This window comes from Coturnix japonica, unplaced genomic scaffold (genome assembly GCF_054131305.1).
Source record: "Coturnix japonica strain WE unplaced genomic scaffold, WE-NBRP24 Scf058, whole genome shotgun sequence".
In the NCBI taxonomy this organism is placed as follows: domain Eukaryota; kingdom Metazoa; phylum Chordata; class Aves; order Galliformes; family Phasianidae; genus Coturnix; species Coturnix japonica.
In genome coordinates this window covers 162,313-188,510 of record NW_028188961.1, presented here as the reverse complement: position 1 = coordinate 188,510, position 26,198 = coordinate 162,313, and the positions used below count along the sequence as shown (strand labels likewise).

The following is a 26,198-nucleotide window of genomic DNA, read 5'->3' as shown; positions in this document are numbered from 1 at the left end:
TATGGGGCCATATGGGGTTATGGGGCTGGGTTATGGGTCTGTATGGGGCCATATGGGGTTATGGGGCTGGGTTATGGGTCTGTATGGGGCCATATGGGGTTATGGGGCTGGGTTATGGGGCTGGGTTATGGGGTTATGGGGCTATATGGGGTTATGGGGCCAAGTTATGGGGCCAAGTTATGGGGTTATGGGTCTATATGGGGTTATGGGGCCATATGGGGCCGGGTTATGGGTCTATATGGGGTTATGGGTCTATATGGGGTTATGGGGCTATATGGGGCCATACGGGGTTATGGGGCCATATGGGTCTATATGGGGTTATGGGTCTATATGGGACTATGGGGCCAAGTTATGGGGTTATGGGGCCCTCACCCCCTATTTCTCCCCCATAGATCCCAAATGTCCGTCCCCCCCCCAACCCCACAACGTCCCATTCGACCCCATAACCGGAGCCGGCTCCTGCAGCGCCCCATAGATGTGTGGGGCAGGGAACCCCATTGCGTGGCGGCCCCACAAGGATCTATGGGGCTGCCCCATAAGAGACTGTACGACCCTAAAAAGGAGGGGAACTCCATCCAACAGTGCTTCCAACTTATAGGGCCGCTGGGAAAGGGATCCTATGGGACCGTGTATAAGGTTATGGGGTGATATGGGGTGATATGGGATATATGGGGTTATATGGGGTTATATGGGGTTATATAGGGGGGATATGGGGTTATATGGGGTTATATGGGGGTATATGGGGGTATATGGGGATATATGGGGTTATATGGGGTTATATGGGGTTATATGGGGGGATATGGGGTTATATGGGGTTATATGGGGTTATATGGGGTTATATGGGGTTATATGGGGGGATATGGGGTTATATGGGGGGATATGGGGTTATATGGGGTTATATGGGGTTATATGGGGTTATATGGGGTTATATGGGGTTATATGGGGGGATATGGGGGGATATGGGGGGATATGGGGTTATATGGGGTTATATGGGGTTATATGGGGGGATATGGGATTATATGGGGTTCTATGGGGGGATATGGGGATGTATGGGGGGATATGGGGTTATATGGGGTTATATGGGGTTATATGGGGTTATATGGGGTTATATGGTGGGATATGGGGGGATATGGGGTTATATGGGGTTATATGGGGGGATATGGGGTTATATGGGGTTATATGGGGTTCTATGGGGGGATATGGGGTTATATGGGGTTATATGGGGTTATATGGGGTTATATGGGGGGATATGGGGTTATATGGGGGTATATGGGGATATATGGGGTTATATGGGGTTATATGGGGTTATATGGGGGGATATGGGGTTATATGGGGTTATATGGGGTTATATGGGGTTATATGGGGTTATATGGGGGGATATGGGGTTATATGGGGGGATATGGGGTTATATGGGGTTATATGGGGTTATATGGGGTTATATGGGGTTATATGGGGTTATATGGGGGGATATGGGGGGATATGGGGGGATATGGGGTTATATGGGGTTATATGGGGTTATATGGGGTTATATGGGGTTCTATGGGGTTATATGGGGTTATATGGGGTTATATGGGGTTATATGGGGGGATATGGGGTTCTATGGGGTTATATGGGGGGATATGGGGTTATATGGGGTTATATGGGGGGATATGGGGTTATATGGGGTTATATGGGGTTATATGGGGTTATATGGGGTTATATGGGGTTCTATGGGGTTATATGGGGGGATATGGGGTTATATGGGGTTATATGGGGGGATATGGGGGGATATGGGGTTATATGGGGTTATATGGGGGGATATGGGGGGATATGGGGTTATATGGGGTTATATGGGGGGATATGGGGTTATATGGGGGGATATGGGGTTATATGGGGTTATATGGGGGGATATGGGGTTATATGGGGGGATATGGGGTTATATGGGGTTATATGGGGTTATATGGGGGGATATGGGGGGATATGGGGTTATATGGGGTTATATGGGGTGATATGGGGTTATACGGGATTATATGGGGTTATATGGGGTTATATGGGGGGATATGGGGGCTTATGGGGTCATATGGGGCTATGGGGTGTGGGGTGGGACCCCATAGTGAACCATAGGGACCCCATACGGCCCCATATTGCCCCATAGAGACTCCATAGGGACCCATAGAGCCCATAGAGACCCATAGGGACCCACAGTGCCCCATATTGCCCTATAGAGACCCCATAGAGACCCACAGAGACCCCATAGAGCCCCATATTGCGTCCCTGCCCCCAATATAGCCCCATAGACAATCCACAGTGCCCCATATTGCCCCATTGAGAACCCATAGAGCCCCATAGAGACCCATAGGGACCCCATAGTGACCCATATTGTCCCATACAGACCCCACTGAACCCCATACAGACCCAATAGAGTCCCATAGCGCCCCATAGACACCCCATAGATCCCCATAGATACCCCATAGACACCCCATAGATCCCCATAGATACCCCATAGAGCCCCATAGATACCCCATAGAGACCCATAGATACCCCATAGAGCCCCATAGAGACCCCATAGACACCCCATAGAGACCCATAGGGACCCCATAGTGACCCATATTGCCCCATAGAGCCCCATAGAGACCCATATTGCCCCATAGAGCCCCATAGACACCCCATAGAGCCCCATAGAGCCCCATAGACACCCCATAGAACCCCATAGACACCCCATAGAGCCCCATAGAGACCCATAGAGACCCCATAGAGCCCTATAGATACCCCATAGTGACACATATTGCCCCATAGAGCCCCATAGACACTCCATAGACCCCATAGAGCCCCATAGAGACCCATATTGCCCCATAGAGCCCCATAGACACCCCATACAGCCCCATAGAGCCCCATAGACACCCCATAGAGCCCCATAGACATCCCATAGAGCCCCATAGAGACCCATAGATACCCATAGAGCCCCAAAGGGACCCCATAGAGCCCCAAAGAATCCCATAGATACCCCATAGAGCCCTACCGAGCCCTATAGATTCCCATAGAACCCCATAGAGACCCCATAGAGCCCTATAGATACCCCATAGTGACCCATATTGCCCCATAGAGCCCCATAGACACTCCATAGACCCCATAGAGACCCATAGAGCCCCATAGAGACCCATAGGCACCCCATAGAGCCTTATAGAGCCCCATAGACACCCCATAGACCCCATAGAGACCCCATAGAGCCCCATAGACACCCCATAGAGCCCCATAGACACCCCATAGAGACCCCATAGAGCCCCATAGAGACCCATAGAGCCCCATAGAGACCCCATAGAGCCCCATAGAGACCCATAGACACTCCATAGAGCCCCATAGACACCCCATAGAGCCCCATAGAGCCCCATAGAGCCAAATAGAGACCCCATAGAGCCAAATAGAGACCCCATAGAGCCCCATAGAGACCCATAGACACCCCATAGAGCCCCATAGAGCCCCATAGACACCCCATAGTGACCCACAGAGCCCCATAGACACCGCACAGAGCTCCACAGCATCCCCCTGCCCCCTGTAGAGACCCCATAGAGCCCCATAGAGACCCCATAGAGCCCCATAGACACCCCATAAAGCCCCATAGATACCCCATAGAGACCCATAGAACCCTATAGAGCCCCATAGAGCTCCATAGAACCCCATAGAGACCCCATAGAGCCCCATAGACCCCCCATAGGGATCCCATAGACACCCATAGACACCCATAGAGACCCCATAGAGCCCCATAGACAACACATAGAGCCCCATAGAGCTCCATAGACCTTATAGGGACCCAATAGAGCCCCATAGACACCCCATAGAGCCCCATAGACACCCATAGAGCCCCATAGACACCCCATAGAGCCCCATAGAGACCCATAGAGGCCCATAGAGCCCCATAGATACCCCATAGTGACCCATATTGTGCCATAGAGCCCCATAGACACCCCATAGTGGCCCATATTGCCCCATAGACACCCCATAGAGCCCCATAGATACCCCATAGAACCCATAGGGACCCCATACTGCCCCATAGAGACCCCATACTGCCCCATAGAGCCCCATAGACCCCATAGAGCCCCATAGAACCCTATAGAGACCCCATATTGCCCCATAGAGCCGCATAGACACCCCATAGAGCCCCATAGAGACCCATAGATACCCCATAGAGCCCCATAGAGCTCCATAGAGCCCCATAGAGCCCCACAGACACCCCATAGTAGCCCATAGAGCTCCATGGACACCCCATAGTGGCCCACAGAGCCCCATAGACAACCCATAGAACCCCATAGAGCCCCATAGAACCCTATAGAGCCCCATAAAGCCCCATAGACACCCCATAGGGATCCCATAGACCCCATCAAGACCTCATAGGGCCCCGATACTGCCCCATAGAGACCCATAGAGTCCCATAGACACCCCATAGAGACCCCATAGAGCCCCATAGATACCCCATAGAACCCATAGGGACCCCATACTGCCCCATAGAGATCCCATACTGCCCCATAGAGCCCCATAGACACACATAGTGCCCTATAGGGACCCATATTGCCCTCCTGCCCCCCATAGAACCCCATAGAGCCCCATAGAGACGCCATAGAGCCGCATAGAGACCCCATAGTGCTCCACAGAGCCCTATAGTTTCCCATAGGGACCCCATACTGCCCCATAGAGACCCCATAGAGCCCCATAGAGACCCTAGAGACCCAATAGAGCCCCATAGAGCCAAATAGACACCCCATAGAGCCCCATAGATACCCAATAGAGCCCCACAGAGCACCATAGAGCCCCATAGAGACCCCATACTGCTTCGTATTGCCCCTCTGCCCCCCATAGAGCCCCTTAGAGCCTCATAGACACCCCACAGAACCCCATAGAGCCCCCATAGAGCCACATATACCCAATTGCTCCCCATAGAGCCCCATAGAGCCCCATAGACTCAATGATTACCCCACTTATAGGTGCGCAGCCTGGTTGACGGCCGCCTTTACGCCTTGAAACGAACCAGCCGTCCATTCCGCGGCCCAGAGAGATCCCATAGAGCCCCATAGACACCCCATAGAGCCCCATAGACACCCATAGAGCCCCATAGAGCCCCATAGAGCCCCATAGAGACCCATAGAGACCCATAGACACCCCATAGAGCCCCATAGAGACCCATAGACACCCCATAGAGCCCCATAGAGCTGCATAGACACCCCATAGAGCCCCATAGACACCCCATAGAGACCCATAGAGCCCCATAGACACCCCATAGAGCCCCATAGACACCCCATAGAGACCCATAGAGACCCATAGATACCCCATAGAGCCCCATAGACACCCCATAGAGCCCCATAGATACCCATAGAGCCCCAAAGAGACCCCATAGAGCCCCAAAGAATCCCATAGACACCCCATAGAGCCCTACCGAGCCCTATAGATTCCCATCGAACCCCATAGAGACCCCATAGAGCCCTATAGATACCCCATAGTGACCCATATTGCCCCATAGAGCCCCATAGACACACATAGTGCCCTATAGACACCCCAGAGATCCCCATAGACCCCATTGAGACTTCATAGGGACCCTATACTGCCCCATAGAGACCCCATAGACACCCATAGAGCCCCGTAGACCCCATAGAGACCCCATAGAGCCCCATAGAGCCCCATAGAGCCCCATAGACACACCATATTGCCCCATAGTGCCCCATAACCCCTATTTTCCCCCCACTTATAGGTGCGCAGCCTGGTTGACGGCCGCCTTTACGCCTTGAAACGAACCATCCGTCCATTCCGCGCCCCAGAGAGATCCCATAGAGCCCCATAGACACCCCATAGAGCCCCATAGACACCCCATAGAGCCCCATAGACACCCCATAGAGCCCCATAGAGCCCCATAGAGACCCCATAGAGCCCCATAGAGCCCCATAGAGACCCGTAGAGCCCCATAGACACCCCATAGAGCCCCATAGAGACCCCGTAGACACCCATAGAGACCCCATAGTGCCCCATAGATACCCCATAGTGGCCCATGTTGCCCCATAGAGACCCCATAGAGCCCCATAGAGACCCCATAGAGCCCCATAGACACCCCATAGAGCCCCATAGAGACCCATAGAGCCCCATAGACACCCCATAGAGCCCCATCGACCCCACCGAGACCTCATAGGGACCCCATACTGCCCCATAGAGACCCCATAGACACCCATAGAGCCCCATAGACCCCATAGAGACCTCATAGAGCCCCATAGATACCCCATAGTGACCCATATTGCCCCATAGAGCCCCATAGAGACCCATAGTGGCCCATATTGCCCCATAGACACCCCATAGTGCCCCATAGAGACCCCATAGAGCCTCATAGACACCCCATAGAACCCCATAGAGCCCCCTAGAGCCAAATAGAGACCTCATAGAGCCCCATAGATACCTGATAGAGCCCCATATTGTCCCACAGAGCCCATAGATCCCCATAGAGCCCCATAGACAGCATAGGGACCCCATACTGCCCCATAGGGACCCCATACTGCCCCATAGAGGCCAATAGAGACCTATAGAGCCCCATAGAGACTCCATAGAGTTGCATAGGGACCCCATAGAGCCCCATAGACTCAATTATTACCCCACTTATAGGTGCGCAGCCTGGTTGACGGCCGCCTTTACGCCTTGAAACGAACCATCCGTCCATTCCGCGGCCCGTCGGACCGGCACCGGGCTTATCTGGAAGCCATCCGCCATATCAAAGCGGGTCGGAACCAGAACTGCGTCCGATTATGGGCTGCGTGGGAAGAAAGGGGGCACTTCTACCTCCAGATCCAGCTGTGTGAATGGGGCAGCTTAGCAATACCCCACCCGGCCACTAGGGGGAGACAGAGAGGCAATGGGACTCAATGGAGGCAGCCCATGTGGGGCTGGAGGTTGAGGGCTTATCTGTGGGATTTATTGGGGGCTTTGTGGGGTCTCCATAGGGCCAAGATGGCGCACGGGGACGTGAAGCCCAGCAACGTGTTGTTGGATGGGGGGGGGAGGTGTTTGTTAGGGGATTTTGGGGGGGGGGGAGGGGGGGGAGGGGGGAGGTATGAGGCGCCGGAAATGGAGGCCTTGAGGCCCAAGATGGCCGCCAGGAGACCGGAAGTAATGGAGGAGGAAATGGAGGCCTTGAGGCCCAAGATGGCGGACATGAGATCCAAGATGGCGGACATGAGATCCAAGATGGCCGACATGAGACAGGAAGTGATGGAACCGGAAATGGAGGCCTCGAGGTCCAAGATGGCGGACATGAGATCCAAGATGGCCGACATGAGACAGGAAGTGATGGAGCCGGAAATGGAGGCCATGAGATCCAAGATGGCGGCGGAAATGGAGGCCTTGAGGACCAAGATGGCGGCGGAAATGGAGGCCTTGAGGCCCAAGATGGCAGCCATGAGGCCCAAGATGGCGGCTGAGAGACCAGAAGTGATGGGGAAGGAAATGGAGGCCTTGAGGGCTAAGATGGCAGCCAGGAGACCGGAAGTGATGGAGGAGGAAATGGAGGACGTGAGGGCCAAGATGGCGCCGGAAATGGAGGCCTTGAGGCCCAAGATGGCGGCCATGAGATCCAAGATGGCGGCTGAGAGACCGGAAGTGATGGAGCCGGAAATGGAGGCCTTGAGGCCCAAGATGGCGGCCATGAGGCCCAAGATGGCGGCCAGGAGACCGGAAGTGATGGGGGAGGAAATGAAGGCCTCGAGGTCCAAGATGGCGGCCATGAGACCCAAGATGGCGGCTGAGAGACTGGAAGTGATGGAACTGGAAATGGAGGACATGAGATCCAAGATGGCAGCCATGACACCGGAAGTAATAGAGCCAGAAATGGAGGACATGAGGGACAAGATGGCGGCTGAGAGGCTGGAAGTGATGGCAGAGGAAATGGAGGACACAAAGGACAAGATGGCGGCTGGGAGACCGGAAGTGATGGGGGAGGAAATGGAGGCCTTGAGGCCCAAGATGGTGCCAGAAATGGAGGACATTAGGGTCAAGATGGCGGCCATGACACCGGAAGTGGCAGCCATGACACCAGAAATGACGGCCATGATGGCGAAAATGGCGGCCATGACACCGGAAGTGGCAGCCATGACACCAAAAATGGCGGCCATGACACCAGAAATGGCGGCCATGATACCAGAAATGGCGGCCATGACACAGGAAGTGGCAGCCATGACACCAGAAATGGCGGCCATGACGCCAAATATGGCGGCCATGACATCAGAAGTAATGGCCATGACACCAAAAATGACGGCCATGACACAGGAAGTGGCGACCATGACGCCGGAAGTGGCAGCCATGACACCAAATATGGCGGCCATGACGGCAGAAATGGCGGCCATGACACCGGAAGTGGCAGCAATGACACCAGAAATGGCGGCCATGATGGCGGGGGATGCAGAGGAGGCGGCCATGACACCGGAAGTGGCAGCCATGACACCAAATATAGCGGCCATGACACCGGAAATGGCGGCAATGACGCAAAAAATGGCGGCCAGGATGCCGGAAATGGCGGCCATGACACCGGAAGTGGCAGCCATGACACAAAAAATGGCGGCCATGACACCGGAAATGGTGGCAATGACACAAAAAATGGCGGCCAGGATGCCAGAAATGGCGGCCATGACACAGGAAGTGGCAGCCATGACACCGGAAGTGGCGGCCATGACACCAGAAATGGCGGCCATGACACCGGAAGTGGCAGCCATGACACCGGAAGTGGCGGCCATGACACCCAAAATGGCGGCCATGACACCAGAAGTGGCGGCCATGACACCAAAAATGGCGGCCATGACACAGGAAGTGGCAGCCATGACACCAAAAATGGCGGCCATGACACCGGAAGTGGCAGCAATGACACCAAAAATGGCGGCCATGACACCGGAAGTGGCGGCCATGACACAGGAAGTGGCGGACATGACACCAAAAATGGCAGCCATGACACCAAATATGGCGGCCATGACACCAAAAATGGTGGCCATGATGGCGGGGGAGGCAGAGGAGGCGGCCATGATACCAGAAATGGCGGCCATGACACCGGAAGTGGCAGCCATGACACCGGAAGTGGCGGCCATGACACCCAAAATGGCGGGCATCAAACCGGAAATGACAGCCATGACACCAAAAATGGCGGCCATGACACCGGAAGTGGCAGCCATGACACAGGAAGTGGCGGCCATGACACCAGATATGGCGGCCATGACACCAAAAATGGCGGCCATGACACCGGAAATGGCGGCCATGATGGCGGGGGATGCAGAGGAGGCGGCCATGACACCGGAAGTGGCGGCCATGACACCAAATATGGCGGCCATGACACCGGAAATGGCGGCAATGACGCAAAAAATGGCGGCCAGGATGCTGGAAATGGTGGCCATGACACCGGAAGTGGCAGCAATGACACCAAATATGGCGGCCATGACACCGGAAGTGGCAGCAATGACACAAAAAATGGCGGCAATGACACCGGAAATGGTGGCAATGACACAAAAAATGGCGGCCAGGATGCCAGAAATGGCGGCCATGACACCGGAGGTGACTGCCGTGACACAGGAAATGGCGGCCATGACACCGGAAGTGGCAGCCATGACACAGGAAATGGCGGCCATGACACCGGAAGTGGCAGCCATGACACCGGAAGTGGCAGCCATGACACCGGAAGTGGCGGCCATGATGGCGGGGGAGGCAGAGGAGGCGGCCATGATGGCGGACGTGTTCAGCCTGGGGCTGACGGTGGCCGAGGTGGCGCTGGGGGAGCTGGCGACCGACGGGGACACGTGGGCGGACATCAAACGGGGGAGGCTGCCACTGTGCCTTATAAAAGGTGGGTCACATTGGGTGCCATTGGGTTCCATTGGGTCCCATTGGGTTCTATTGGGTCCCATTGGGTGCCATTGGGTCCCATTGGGTTCCATTGGGTTCCATTGAGTCCTATTGGGTGCTGTTGGGTCTTATTGGGTCCCATTGGGTCCCATTGGGTTCCATTGGGTCCCATTGAGTCCTATTGGGTCTCATTGGGTTCCATTGGGTCCCATTGGGTTCCATTGGGTCCCATTGGGTTCTATTGGGTCCCATTGGGTGCCATTGGGTCCCATTGGGTTCCATTGGGTTCCATTGAGTCCTATTGGGTGCTGTTGGGTCTTATTGGGTCCCATTGGGTCCCATTGGGTTCCATTGGGTCCCATTGAGTCCTATTGGGTCTCATTGGGTTCCATTGGGTCCCATTGGGTTCCATTGGGTCCCATTGGGTTCCATTGGGTCCCATTGAGTCCTATTGGGTCCCATTGGGTTCCATTGGGTTCCATTGGGTCCTATTGGGTGCTGTTGGGTCTTATTGGGTGCCATTGGGTCCCATTGAGTCCCATTGGGTCCCATTGGGTTCCATTGGGTCCCATTGGGTTCCATTGGGTCCCATTGAGTCCTATTGGGTCCCATTGGGTTCCATTGGGTTCCATTGAGTCCTATTGGGTGCTGTTGGGTCCCATTGGGTCCCATTGGGTTCCATTGGGTCCCATTGAGTCCTATTGGGTCTCATTGGGTTCCATTGGGTCCCATTGGGTTCCATTGGGTCCCATTGAGTCCTATTGGGTCTCATTGGGTTCCATTGGGTCCCATTGGGTTCCATTGGGTCCCATTGAGTCCTATTGGGTTCCATTGGGTCCCATTGAGACCCATTGGGTCCTATTGGGTTCCATTGGGTTCCATTGGGTCCCATTGGGTGCCATTGGGTCCCATTGGGTGCCATTGGGTTCCATTGGGTGCCATTTGGTTCCATTGGGTTCCATTGGGTCCCATTGGGTCCCATTGGATTCCATTGAGTGCCATTGGGTTCCATTAGGTGCCATTGGGTCCCATTGGGTCCCATTGGGTTCCATTGGGTGCCATTGGGTTCCATTGGGTCCCATTGGGTCCCATTGGGTCCCATTGGGTGCCATTGGGTTCCATTGGGTCCCATTGGGTCCCATTGGGTTCCATTGGGTGCCATTGGGTCCCATTGGGTCCTATTGGGTCCCATTGGGTTCCATTGGGTGCCATTGGGTCCCATTGGGTCCTATTGGGTCCCATTGGGTGCCATTGGGTTTCATTGGGTCCTATTGGGTGCCATTGGGTTCCATTGGGTGCCATTGGGTCCCATTGGGTTCCATTGGGTCCCATTGGGTTCCATTGGGTCCCATTGGGTGCCATTGGGTCTCATAGGGTTCTATTGGGTCCCATTGGGTTCCATTGGGTGCCATTGGGCCCCATTGGGTCCTATTGGGTGCCATTGGGTCCCATTGGGTTCTATTGGGTCCCATTGGGTCCCTATATCTCTATGGGATCCCAATCTGCCCCTATATCTCTCTATGGGGTCCCTATATCCCTATGGGGTCCCTATATCTCTATGGGGTCCCTATATCTCCCTATGGGGTCCCTATATCTCTCTATGGGGTCCCTATATCCCTATGGGGTCCCTATATCTCTATGGGGTCCCTATATCTCCCTATGGGGTCCCTATATCTCTATGGGGTCCCTATATCTCCCTATGGGGTCCCTATATCTCTATGGGGTCCCTATGGGGTCCCTATATCTCTATGGGGTCCCTATATCTCTCTATGGGGTCCCTATATCTCTATGGGGTCCCTATATCTCCCTATGGGGTCCCTATATCTTCCTATGGGGTCCCTATATCTCTATGGGGTCCCTATGGGGTCCCTATATCTCCCTATGGGGTCCCTATATCTCTATGGGGTCCCTATATCTCTATGGGGTCCCTATATCTCCCTATGGGGTCCCTATGGGGTCCCTATATCTCTATGGGGTCCCTATATCTCCCTATGGGGTCCCTATATCTCTATGGGGTCCCTATGGGGTCCCTATATCTCCCTATGGGGTCCCTATATCTCCTTATGGGGTCCCTATGGGGTCCCTATATCTCTATGGGGTCCCTATATCTCTATGGGGTCCCTATATCTCTATGGGGTCCCTATGGGGTCCCTATATCTTTATGGGGTCCCTATATCTCCCTATGGAGTCCCTATATCTCTATGGGGTCCCTATATCTCCCTATGGGGTCCCTATATCTCTATGGGGTCCCTATATCTCCCTATGGGGTCCCTATATCTCTATGGGGTCCCTATGGGGTTCCTTTATCTCTATGGGGTCCCTATATCTATATGGGGTTTCTATGGGGTCCCTATATCTCTATGGGGTCCCTATATCTCCCTATGGGGTCCCTATATCTCTATGGGGTCCCTATGGGGTCCCTATATCTCTATGGGGTCCCTATATCTTCCTATGGGGTCCCAATGTCTCCCTATGGAGTCCCTATATCTCTATGGGGTCCCTATATCTCCCTATGGGGTCCCTATATCTCTATGGGGTCCCTATATCTCCCTATGGAGTCCCTATATCTCTATGGGGTCCCTATATCTCCCTATGGGGTTCCTATATCTCTATGGGGTCCCTATATCTCCCTATGGGGTCCCTATATCTCTATGGGGTCCCTATATCTCCCTATGTGTTCCCTATATCTCCTTATGGGGTCCCTATATCTCTATGGGGTCCCTATATCTCCTTATGGGGTCCCTATGGGGTCCCTATATCTCTATGGGGTCCCTATATCTCCCTATGGGGTCCCTATATCTCTATGGGGTCCCTATGGGGTCCCTATATCTTTATGGGGTCCCTATATCTCCCTATGGAGTCCCTATATCTCTATGGGGTCCCTATATCTCCCTATGGGGTCCATATGGGGTCCCTATATCTCTATGGGCTCCCTATGGGCTCCCTATATCTCCCTATGGGGTCCCAGTGTCTCCCTATGGGGTCCCTATATCTCTATGGGGTCCCTATATCTCCCTATGGGGTCCCTATATCTCCCTATGGGGTCCCTGTATCTCTATGGGGTCCCTATAGGATCCCTATATCTCTATGGGGTCCCTATGGGGACCCTGTATCTCCCTATGGGGCCCCAGTGTCTCCCTATGGGGCCCTATATCTCCCTATGGGGTCCCTATAGGATCCCTATATCTCTATGGGGTCCCTATGGGGACCCAATGTCTCCCTATGGGATCCCTATAGGGTCTCTATAGGGCTCCATTGTGTCCCTATGGGGTCCCTATGGGGTCCCAATGTGTCCTTATGGGGTCCCTATGGGGTCCCCATGGGGCCCTATATCTCTATAGGGTCCCTATAGGGTCCCATTATGTCCCTATGGGGCCCTATAGGATCCATATTCCACCCCACAGCTCTCCCCCCGGACCTGGTCCCGTTGCTGTCGGCCATGTTGGATCCTGACCCACGGCGCCGCCCCACGGCGGGATCCCTATTGAGGACGGAGCCCATGAGGAGGGCGGCAAGATGGCGGCCCTATAGCCGGCTATTGGATGTGGGGCTCAGGAGGGGGGCCAGCATCATACAGGTCAGACCCATAGAGACCCATAGAGACCCATAGAGACCCATAGAGACCCATAGAGACCCATAGAGACCCATAGACTGACCCATAGCGGCCCTATAGCCGGCTATTGGATGTGGGGCTCAGGAGGGGGGCCAGCATCATACAGGTCAGACCCATAGAGACCCATAGAGACCCATAGAGACCCATAGAGACCCATAGAGACCCATAGAGACCCATAGACTGACCCATAGCGGCCCTATAGCCGGCTATTGGATGTGGGGCTCAGGAGGGGGGCCAGCATCATACAGGTCAGACCCATAGAGACCCATAGAGACCCATAGAGACCCATAGAGACCCATAGACTGACCCATAGAGACCCATAGAGACCCATAGCTGCCCCATAGAGACCCATAGAGACCCATAGCTGCCCTGTAGAGACCCATAGAGACCCATAGAGACCCATAGAGACCCATAGACTGACCCATAGCGGCCCTATAGCCGGCTATTGGATGTGGGGCTCAGGAGGGGGGCCAGCATCATACAGGTCAGACCCATAGAGACCCATAGAGACCCATAGAGACCCATAGAGACCCATAGAGACCCATAGAGACCCATAGACTGACCCATAGCGGCCCTATAGCCGGCTATTGGATGTGGGGCTCAGGAGGGGGGCCAGCATCATACAGGTCAGACCCATAGAGACCCATAGAGACCCATAGAGACCCATAGAGACCCATAGAGACCCATAGAGACCCATAGACTGACCCATAGCGGCCCTATAGCCGGCTATTGGATGTGGGGCTCAGGAGGGGGGCCAGCATCATACAGGTCAGACCCATAGAGACCCATAGAGACCCATAGAGACCCATAGAGACCCATAGAGACCCATAGCTGCCCCATAGAGACCCATAGAGACCCATAGACTGACCCATAGCGGCCCTATAGCCGGCTATTGGATGTGGGGCTCAGGAGGGGGGCCAGCATCATACAGGTCAGACCCATAGAGACCCATAGAGACCCATAGAGACCCATAGACTGACCCATAGAGACCCATAGAGACCCATAGACTGACCCATAGCGGCCCTATAGCCGGCTATTGGATGTGGGGCTCAGGAGGGGGGCCAGCATCATACAGGTCAGACCCATAGAGACCCATAGAGACCCATAGAGACCCATAGAGACCCATAGAGACCCATAGAGACCCATAGAGACCCATAGCTGCCCCATAGAGACCCATAGAGACCCATAGACTGACCCATAGCGGCCCTATAGCCGGCTATTGGATGTGGGGCTCAGGAGGGGGGCCAGCATCATACAGGTCAGACCCATAGAGACCCATAGAGACCCATAGAGACCCATAGAGACCCATAGAGACCCATAGACTGACCCATAGCGGCCCTATAGCCGGCTATTGGATGTGGGGCTCAGGAGGGGGGCCAGCATCATACAGGTCAGACCCATAGAGACCCATAGAGACCCATAGAGACCCATAGAAACCCATAGAGACCCATAGAGACCCATAGAGACCCATAGCTGCCCCATAGAGACCCATAGAGACCCATAGACTGACCCATAGAGACCCATAGAGACCCATAGAGACCCATAGAGACCCATAGAGACCCATAGACTGACCCATAGCGGCCCTATAGCCGGCTATTGGATGTGGGGCTCAGGAGGGGGGCCAGCATCATACAGGTCAGACCCATAGAGACCCATAGAGACCCATAGAGACCCATAGAGACCCATAGAGACCCATAGAGACCCATAGACTGACCCATAGCGGCCCTATAGCCGGCTATTGGATGTGGGGCTCAGGAGGGGGGCCAGCATCATACAGGTCAGACCCATAGAGACCCATAGAGACCCATAGAGACCCATAGAGACCCATAGAGACCCATAGAGACCCATAGACTGACCCATAGCGGCCCTATAGCCGGCTATTGGATGTGGGGCTCAGGAGGGGGGCCAGCATCATACAGGTCAGACCCATAGAGACCCATAGAGACCCATAGAGACCCATAGAGACCCATAGAGACCCATAGCTGCCCCATAGAGACCCATAGAGACCCATAGACTGACCCATAGCGGCCCTATAGCCGGCTATTGGATGTGGGGCTCAGGAGGGGGGCCAGCATCATACAGGTCAGACCCATAGAGACCCATAGAGACCCATAGAGACCCATAGACTGACCCATAGAGACCCATAGAGACCCATAGACTGACCCATAGCGGCCCTATAGCCGGCTATTGGATGTGGGGCTCAGGAGGGGGGCCAGCATCATACAGGTCAGACCCATAGAGACCCATAGAGACCCATAGAGACCCATAGAGACCCATAGAGACCCATAGAGACCCATAGCTGCCCCATAGAGACCCATAGAGACCCATAGACTGACCCATAGCGGCCCTATAGCCGGCTATTGGATGTGGGGCTCAGGAGGGGGGCCAGCATCATACAGGTCAGACCCATAGAGACCCATAGAGACCCATAGAGACCCATAGAGACCCATAGAGACCCATAGACTGACCCATAGCGGCCCTATAGCCGGCTATTGGATGTGGGGCTCAGGAGGGGGGCCAGCATCATACAGGTCAGACCCATAGAGACCCATAGAGACCCATAGAGACCCATAGAAACCCATAGAGACCCATAGAGACCCATAGAGACCCATAGCTGCCCCATAGAGACCCATAGAGACCCATAGACTGACCCATAGAGACCCATAGAGACCCATAGAGACCCATAGAGACCCATAGAGACCCATAGACTGACCCATAGCGGCCCTATAGCCGGCTATTGGATGTGGGGCTCAGGAGGGGGGCCAGCATCATACAGGTCAGACCCATAGAGACCCATAGAGACCCATAGAGACCCATAGAGACCCATAGAGACCCATAGAGACCCATAGACTGACCCATAGCGGCCCTATAGCCGGCTATTGGATGTGGGGCTCAGGAGGGGGGCCAGCATCATACAGGTCAGACCCATAGAGACCCATAGAGACCCATAGAGACCCATAGAGACCCATAGAGACCCATAGAGACCCATAGAGACCCATAGCTGCCCCATAGAGACCCATAGAGACCCATAGAGACCCATAGAGACCCATAGAAACCCCATAGAGACCCATAGACTGACCCATAGCGGCCCTATAGCCGGCTATTGGATGTGGGGCTCAGGAGGGGGGCCAGCATCATACAGGTCAGACCCATAGAGACCCATAGAGACCCACAGAGACCCATAGAGACCCATAGAGACCCATAGAGACCCATAGAGACCCATAGACTGACCCATAGCGGCCCTATAGCCGGCTATTGGATGTGGGGCTCAGGAGGGGGGCCAGCATCATACAGGTCAGACCCATAGAGACCCATAGAGACCCATAGAGACCCATAGACTGACCCATAGAGACCCATAGAGACCCATAGAGACCCATAGACTGACCCATAGCGGCCCTATAGCCGGCTATTGGATGTGGGGCTCAGGAGGGGGGCCAGCATCATACAGGTCAGACCCATAGAGACCCATAGAGACCCATAGAGACCCATAGAGACCCATAGAGACCCATAGAGACCCATAGAGACCCATAGACTGACCCATAGCGGCCCTATAGCCGGCTATTGGATGTGGGGCTCAGGAGGGGGGCCAGCATCATACAGGTCAGACCCATAGAGACCCATAGAGACCCATAGAGACCCATAGAGACCCATAGAGACCCATAGCTGCCCCATAGAGACCCATAGAGACCCATAGACTGACCCATAGCGGCCCTATAGAGACCCATAGAGACCCATAGCTGCCCCATAGAGACCCATAGAGACCCATAGACTGACCCATAGCGGCCCTATAGCCGGCTATTGGATGTGGGGCTCAGGAGGGGGGCCAGCATCATACAGGTCAGACCCATAGAGACCCATAGAGACCCATAGCTGCCCTATAGAGACCCATAGAGACCCATAGAGACCCATAGCTGCCCTATAGAGACCCATAGAGACCCTTGGAGACTCATAGAGACCCATAGAGACCCATAGAGACCCATAGAGACCCATAGACTGACCCATAGCGGCCCTATAGCCGGCTATTGGATGTGGGGCTCAGGAGGGGGGCCAGCATCATACAGGTCAGACCCATAGAGACCCATAGAGACCCATAGAGACCCATAGACTGACCCATAGAGACCCATAGAGACCCATAGAGACCCATAGACTGACCCATAGCGGCCCTATAGCCGGCTATTGGATGTGGGGCTCAGGAGGGGGGCCAGCATCATACAGGTCAGACCCATAGAGACCCATAGAGACCCATAGCTGCCCTATAGAGACCCATAGAGACCCATAGAGACCCATAGCTGCCCTATAGAGACCCATAGAGACCCTTGGAGACTCATAGAGACCCATAGAGACCCATAGAGACCCATAGAGACCCATAGACTGACCCATAGCGGCCCTATAGCCGGCTATTGGATGTGGGGCTCAGGAGGGGGGCCAGCATCATACAGGTCAGACCCATAGAGACCAATAGAGACCCATAGCTGCCCCATAGAGACCCATAGAGACCCATAGACTGACCCATAGAGACCCATAGAGACCCATAGCTGCCCCATAGAGACCCATAGAGACCCATAGAGACCCATAGAGACCCATAGAGACCCATAGACTGACCCATAGAGACCCATAGAGACCCATAGAGACCCATAGACTGACCCATAGCGGCCCTATAGCCGGCTATTGGATGTGGGGCTCAGGAGGGGGGCCAGCATCATACAGGTCAGACCCATAGAGACCCATAGAGACCCATAGAGACCCATAGAAACCCATAGAGACCCATAGAGACCCATAGAGACCCATAGAGACCCATAGACTGACCCATAGAGACCCATAGACTGACCCATAGCGGCCCTATAGCCGGCTATTGGATGTGGGGCTCAGGAGGGGGGCCAGCATCATACAGGTCAGACCCATAGAGACCCATAGAGACCCATAGAGACCCATAGAGACCCATAGAGACCCATAGCTGCCCCATAGAGACCCATAGAGACCCATAGACTGACCCATAGCGGCCCTATAGAGACCCATAGAGACCCATAGCTGCCCCATAGAGACCCATAGAGACCCATAGACTGACCCATAGCGGCCCTATAGCCGGCTATTGGATGTGGGGCTCAGGAGGGGGGCCAGCATCATATAGGTCAGACCCATAGAGACCCATAGAGACCCATAGCTGCCCCATAGAGACCCATAGAGACCCATAGACTGACCCATAGAGACCCATAGAGACCCATAGCTGCCCCATAGAGACCCATAGAGACACATAGAGACCCATAGAGACCCATAGAGACCCATAGACTGACCCATAGAGACCCATAGAGACCCATAGAGACCCATAGAGACCCATAGACTGACCCATAGCGGCCCTATAGCCGGCTATTGGATGTGGGGCTCAGGAGGGGGGCCAGCATCATACAGGTCAGACCCATAGAGACCCATAGAGACCCATAGAGACCCATAGAAACCCATAGAGACCCATAGAGACCCATAGAGACCCATAGAGACCCATAGACTGACCCATAGAGACCCATAGACTGACCCATAGCGGCCCTATAGCCGGCTATTGGATGTGGGGCTCAGGAGGGGGGCCAGCATCATACAGGTCAGACCCATAGAGACCCATAGAGACCCATAGCTGCCCCATAGAGACCCATAGAGACCCATAGGGACCCATAGAGACCCATAGACTGACCCATAGAGACCCATAGAGACCCATAGACTGACCCATAGCGGCCCTATAGCCGGCTATTGGATGTGGGGCTCAGGAGGGGGGCCAGCATCATACAGGTCAGACCCATAGAGACCCATAGAGACCCATAGAGACCCATAGAGACCCATAGACTGACCCATAGCGGCCCTATAGCCGGCTATTGGATGTGGGGCTCAGGAGGGGGGCCAGCATCATACAGGTCAGACCCATAGAGACCCATAGAGACCCATAGAGACCCATAGAGACCCATAGACTGACCCATAGCGGCCCTATAGCCGGCTATTGGATGTGGGGCTCAGGAGGGGGGCCAGCATCATACAGGTCAGACCCATAGAGACCCATAGAGACCCATAGAGACCCATAGAGACCCATAGAGACCCATAGAGACCCATAGAGACCCATAGACTGACCCATAGCGGCCCTATAGCCGGCTATTGGATGTGGGGCTCAGGAGGGGGGCCAGCATCATACAGGTCAGACCCATAGAGACCCATAGAGACCCATAGAGACCCATAGAGACCCATAGAGACCCATAGAGACCCATAGAGACCCATAGACTGACCCATAGAGACCCATAGAGACCCATAGAGACCCATAGACTGACCCATAGAGACCCATAGAGACCCATAGCTGCCCCATAGAAACCCATAGAGACCCATAGCTGCCCCATAGAGACCCATAGACTGACCCATAGCGGCCCTATAGCCGGCTATTGGATGTGGGGCTCAGGAGGGGGGCCAGCATCATACAGGTCAGACCCATAGAGACCCATAGAGACCCATAGAGACCCATAGAGACCCATAGAGACCCATAGAGACCCATAGAGACCCATAGACTGACCCATAGCGGCCCTATAGCCGGCTATTGGATGTGGGGCTCAGGAGGGGGGCCAGCATCATACAGGTCAGACCCATAGAGACCCATAGAGACCCATAGCTGCCCTATAGAGACCCATAGAGACCCATAGAGACCCATAGCTGCCCCATAGAGACCCATAGAGACCCATAGACTGACCCATAGAGACCCATAGAGACCCATAGCTGCCCCATAGAGACCCATAGAGACCCATAGAGACCCATAGACTGACCCATAGCGGCCCTATAGCCGGCTATTGGATGTGGGGCTCAGGAGGGGGGCCAGCATCATACAGGTCAGACCCATAGAGACCCATAGAGACCCATAGAGACCCATAGAGACCCATAGCTGCCCCATAGAGACCCATAGAGACCCATAGACTGACCCATAGCGGCCCTATAGCCGGCTATTGGATGTGGGGCTCAGGAGGGGGGCCAGCATCATACAGGTCAGACCCATAGAGACCCATAGAGACCCATAGACTGACCCATAGAGACCCATAGAGACACATAGAGACCCATAGACTGACCCATAGAGACCCATAGAGACCCATAGAGACCCATAGAGACCCATAGAGACCCATAGACTGACCCATAGAGACCCATAGAGACCCATAGAGACCCATAGAGACACATAGGGACCCATAGGGACCCATAGAGACCCATAGAGACCCATAGACTGACCCATAGCGGCCCTATAGCCGGCTATTGGATGTGGGGCTCAGGAGGGGGGCCAGCATCATACAGGTCAGACCCATAGAGACCCATAGAGACCCATAGAGACCCATAGAGACCCATAGAGACCCATAGAGACCCATAGAGACCCATAGAGACCCATAGAGACCCATAGACTGACCCATAGCGGCCCTATAGCCGGCTATTGGATGTGGGGCTCAGGAGGGGGGCCAGCATCATACAGGTCAGACCCATAGAGACCCATAGAGACCCATAGAGACCCATAGAGACCCATAGAGACCCATAGAGACCCATAGAGACCCATAGACTGACCCATAGCGGCCCTATAGCCGGCTATTGGATGTGGGGCTCAGGAGGGGGGCCAGCATCATACAGGTCAGAACCATAGAGACCCATAGAGACCCATAGAGACCCATAGACTGACCCATAGAGACCCATAGACTGACCCATAGAGACCCATAGAGACCCATAGCTGCCCCATAGAAACCCATAGAGACCCATAGAGACCCATAGAGACCCATAGAGACCCATAGAGACCCATAGACTGACCCATAGAGACCCATAGAGACCCATAGCTGCCCCATAGAGACCCATAGAGACCCATAGAGACCCATAGAGACCCATAGAGACCCATAGAGACCCATAGAGACCCATAGAGACCCATAGACTGACCCATAGCGGCCCTATAGCCGGCTATTGGATGTGGGGCTCAGGAGGGGGGCCAGCATCATACAGGTCAGACCCATAGAGACCCATAGAGACCCATAGAGACCCATAGAGACCCATAGACTGACCCATAGCGGCCCTATAGCCGGCTATTGGATGTGGGGCTCAGGAGGGGGGCCAGCATCATACAGGTCAGACCCATAGAGACCCATAGAGACCCATAGAGACCCATAGAGACCCATAGACTGACCCATAGCGGCCCTATAGCCGGCTATTGGATGTGGGGCTCAGGAGGGGGGCCAGCATCATACAGGTCAGACCCATAGAGACCCATAGAGACCCATAGAGACCCATAGAGACCCATAGCTGCCCCATAGAGACCCATAGAGACCCATAGACTGACCCATAGCAGCCCTATAGCCGGCTATTGGATGTGGGGCTCAGGAGGGGGGCCAGCATCATACAGGTCAGACCCATAGAGACCCATAGAGACCCATAGAGACCCATAGAGACCCATAGCAGCCCCATAGAGACCCATAGAGACCCATAGAGACCCATAGACTGACCCATAGCGGCCCTATAGCCGGCTATTGGATGTGGGGCTCAGGAGGGGGGCCAGCATCATACAGGTCAGACCCATAGAGACCCATAGAGACCCATAGAGACCCATAGAGACCCATAGAGACCCATAGACTGACCCATAGAGACCCATAGACTGACCCATAGAGACCCATAGCTGCCCTATAGAGACCCATAGAGACCCATAGCTGCCCCATAGAGACCCATAGAGACCCATAGAGACCCATAGCTGCCCCATAGCTGCCCCATAGAGACCCATAGAGACCCATAGCTGACCCATAGAGACCCATAGAGACCCATAGCTGCCCCATAGAGACCCATAGAGCCCTGTAGTGACCCATAGCTGCCCCATAGAGACCCATAGAGACCCATAGCTGCCCCATAGAGACCCATAGAGCCCTATATTGACCCATAGCTGCCCCATAGAGACCTATAGTCACCCATAGCCTGCCCCATAGCTGCCCCATAGAGACCCATAGCTGCCCCATAGAGACCCATAGAGCCCTATAGTGACCCATAGCTGCCCCATAGAGACCTATAGTCACCCATAGCTTGCCCCATAGCTGCCCCATAGAGACCTATAGCTGCCCAATAAAGACCCATAGAGCCCTATAGTGACCCATAGCTGCCCCATAGAGACCCATAGAGCCCTATAGTGACCCATAGCTGCCCCATAGAGACCTATAGTGACCCATAGCCTGCCTCATAGCCTGCCCCATAGCAACCCATAGCCTGCCCCATAGCAGCCCATAGCCTGCCCCATAGCTTGCCCCATAGCCTGCCCCATAGCAGCCCCATAGAGACCCATAGCTGCCCTATAGAGACCCATAGAGACCCATAGCTTCCCCATAGAGACCCATAGAGCCCTATAGTGACCCATAGCTGCCCCACAGAGACCCATAGCTGCCCCATAGAGACCCATAGAGTCCCATAGAGACCCATAGCTGCCCCATAGAGACCTATAGTCACCCATAGCCTGCCCCATAGCTGCCCCATAGAGACCCATAGCTGCCCCATAGAGACCCATAGAGCCCTATAGTGACCCATAGCTGCCCCATAGAGACCCATAGCTGCCCCATAGAGACCCATAGAGCCCTATAGTGACCCATAGCTGCCCCATAGAGACCTATAGTCACCCATAGCCTGCCCCATAGCTGCCCCATAGAGACCCATAGCTGCCCCATAGAGACCCATAGAGTCCCATAGAGACCCATAGAGACCCATAGCTGCCCCATAGAGACCCATAGAGACCCATAGCTGCCCCATAGAGACCTATAGTGACCCATAGCCTGCCTCATAGCCTGCCCCATAGCAACCCATAGCCTGCCCCATAGCAGCCCATAGCCTGCCCCATAGCTTGCCCCATAGCCTGCCCCATAGCAGCCCCATAGAGACCCATAGCTGCCCTATAGAGACCCATAGAGACCCATAGCTTCCCCATAGAGACCCATAGAGCCCTATAGTGACCCATAGCTGCCCCACAGAGACCCATAGCTGCCCCATAGAGACCCATAGAGTCCCATAGAGACCCATAGCTGCCCCATAGAGACCTATAGTCACCCATAGCCTGCCCCATAGCTGCCCCATAGAGACCCATAGCTGCCCCATAGAGACCCATAGAGCCCTATAGTGACCCATAGCTGCCCCATAGAGACCCATAGCTGCCCCATAGAGACCCATAGAGCCCTATAGTGACCCATAGCTGCCCCATAGAGACCTATAGTCACCCATAGCCTGCCCCATAGCTGCCCCATAGAGACCCATAGCTGCCCCATAGAGACCCATAGAGTCCCATAGAGACCCATAGAGACCCATAGCTGCCCCATAGAGACCCATAGAGACCCATAGCTGCCCCATAGAGACCTATAGTGACCCATAGCCTGCCTCATAGCCTGCCCCATAGCAACCCATAGCCTGCCCCATAGCAGCCCATAGCCTGCCCCATAGCTTGCCCCATAGCCTGCCCCATAGCAGCCCCATAGAGACCCATAGCTGCCCTATAGAGACCCATAGAGACCCATAGCTGCCCCCATAGAGAACTATAGTGACCCATAGCTGCCCCATAGCCTGCCCCATAACCTGCCCCATAGCCCCACATCACCCCCCAGCCCCATAACTCCCCCCATAGCAGCCCCACATCACCCCACACTTTCCCTCCTCCCTCCCCATCCAGAGCTGCATGGCCGCCCTATGGCACCTGTGGGCCTCGCTATGGGGCTGGGCTATGGGGCAGAGCTCCCCTATCACCCCACCCCACAGCCCCCTCCGGCCCCACATCGACCCATGGGATGAAGAAGAGGAAGAGGAGGAGGACGAGGCGCCGTGGGGCCACAGCCCCCATTGGAGGTGAGATCTATGGGGCAGATGTGGGGCGCTGCCCCATAGCGTGGACCCACCCCCAAGCCCCATAGATTGACCCCATTGTTCCCATGCAGCCCCACAACCTTCGGCCCCATAGACACCCCACGGCATCGCGGGGAGCCATTGAGGTGAGTGCTGCCCCATAGCTGCCCCATAGACACCCCATAGGTACCCCATAGAGACCCATAGAGCCCTATAGTGACCCATAGTTGCCCCATAGATACCCCATAGCTGCCCCATAGAGCCCTATAGTGACCCATAGTTGCCCCATAGAGACCCATAGTGACCCATAGAGACCCATAGCTGCCCTATAGAGGCCCATAGAGACCCATAGTGACCCATAGACACCCCATAGCTGCCCCACATCTGCCCCATATCTGCCCCATAGATACCCCATAGATACCCCACATCTGCCCCATAGCTGCCCCATAGCCCTGCCCTATAACCCTGCCCCATAGATACCCCATAGACACCCCACATCTGCCCCATAACTGCCCCATAGCTGCCCCACATCTGCCCCATAGCTGCCCCATAGCCCTGCCCTATAACCCTGCCCTATAGACACCCCATAGCTGCCCCATAGCTGCCCCATAGATACCCCATAGATACCCCATAGTGCTCCCATAGCTGCCCCATAGCCCTGCCCTATAACCCTGCCCCATAGCTGCCCCATAGGGACCCCATATATACCCCATAGAGACCCCATAGCTGCCCTATAACCCTGCCCTATAACCCTGCCCCATAGATACCCCATAGCTGCCCCATAGATACCCCATAGCTGCCCCATAGATACCCCATAGATACCCCATAGCTGCCCCATAGCCCTGCTCTATAACCCTGCCCCATAGCTGCCCCATAGCTGCCCCATAGCTGCCCCATAGCCCTGCCCTATATCTGCCCCATAGATACCCCACATCTGCCCCATAACTGCCCCATAGATACCCCATAGAGACCCCATAGCTGCCCCACATCTGCCCCATAGCTGCCCCATAGCTGCCCCATAGCCCTGCCCTATAACCCTGCCCCATAGCTGCCCCATAGGGACCCCATATATACCCCATAGAGACCCCATAGCTGCCCTATAACCCTGCCCTATAACCCTGCCCCATAGATACCCCATAGCTGCCCCATAGATACCCCATAGCTGCCCCATAGATACCCCATAGCTGCCCCATAGCCCTGCCCTATAACCCTGCCCCATAGCTGCCCCATAGACACCCCATAGCTGCCCCATAGAGACCCCATAGCTGCCCCATGGAGACCCCATAGCTACCCCATAGCTGCCCTATAGATACCCCATATCCCTGCCCCATAGATACCCCATAGCTGCCCCATAGATACCCCATAGCTGCCCCATAGATACCCCATAGCTGCCCCATAGCCCTGCCCTATAACCCTGCCCCATAGCTGCCCCATAGAGACCCCATAGCTGCCCCATGGAGACCCCATAGCTACCCCATAGCTGCCCTATAGATACCCCATATCCCTGCCCCATAGATCTGCCCCCTGTCTCCCCACAGCCCCCCCAATGGCAGCCCCACATCAATGGGGCGCCTGCGTCGCACCCTGACCTTCGACGAGGACTGAGTTCTGATTGGCTGAAGTCACGGAAACTCCACTTCTGATTGGCCAAACGACGCCAAGATGCTTCTGATTGGACTGCGGGCCGGGCCCGCGTTCTGATTGGCCGAAGTAACGGCAGCGACGCCTCTGATTGGTCGAGGAGAGTCGGTTGGATCCGCCAATCAAATCACTTCAAATCACTGCGACCTGGGGGGGGGGGGGGCGTGGCCAAAAAGGAAGCCCCGCCCACTCCCAACCCCCTTCAATCCCATTGGCTGCAGCCAGGCTGCTCTATTTGCATAATCACGCTCATTCGATTTGAATAAATCATTAATATTCATGA

At 54.8% G+C, this 26,198-nt stretch overlaps 1 protein-coding gene across 2 annotated transcripts; it reads left to right on the top strand.

The window, feature by feature from the left end:
• Positions 1 to 354: 354 nt before the first annotated feature.
• Positions 355 to 26,198, top strand: LOC146751954 (uncharacterized). Of its 2 annotated transcripts, XM_085533340.1 has the most exons (6): positions 355 to 636; positions 6,613 to 9,826; positions 13,230 to 13,402; positions 24,105 to 24,277; positions 24,367 to 24,420; positions 25,813 to 26,198. In XM_085533340.1, exons 1-6 carry the CDS (start codon positions 400 to 402, stop codon positions 25,877 to 25,879), a joined length of 3,918 nt encoding a protein of 1,305 aa, XP_085389466.1. In that variant the 5' UTR covers positions 355 to 399; the 3' UTR covers positions 25,880 to 26,198. The 2 variants fall into 2 exon arrangements, 1 of the variants encoding a protein (XP_085389466.1); XR_014941091.1 differs by lacking the exon at positions 13,230 to 13,402.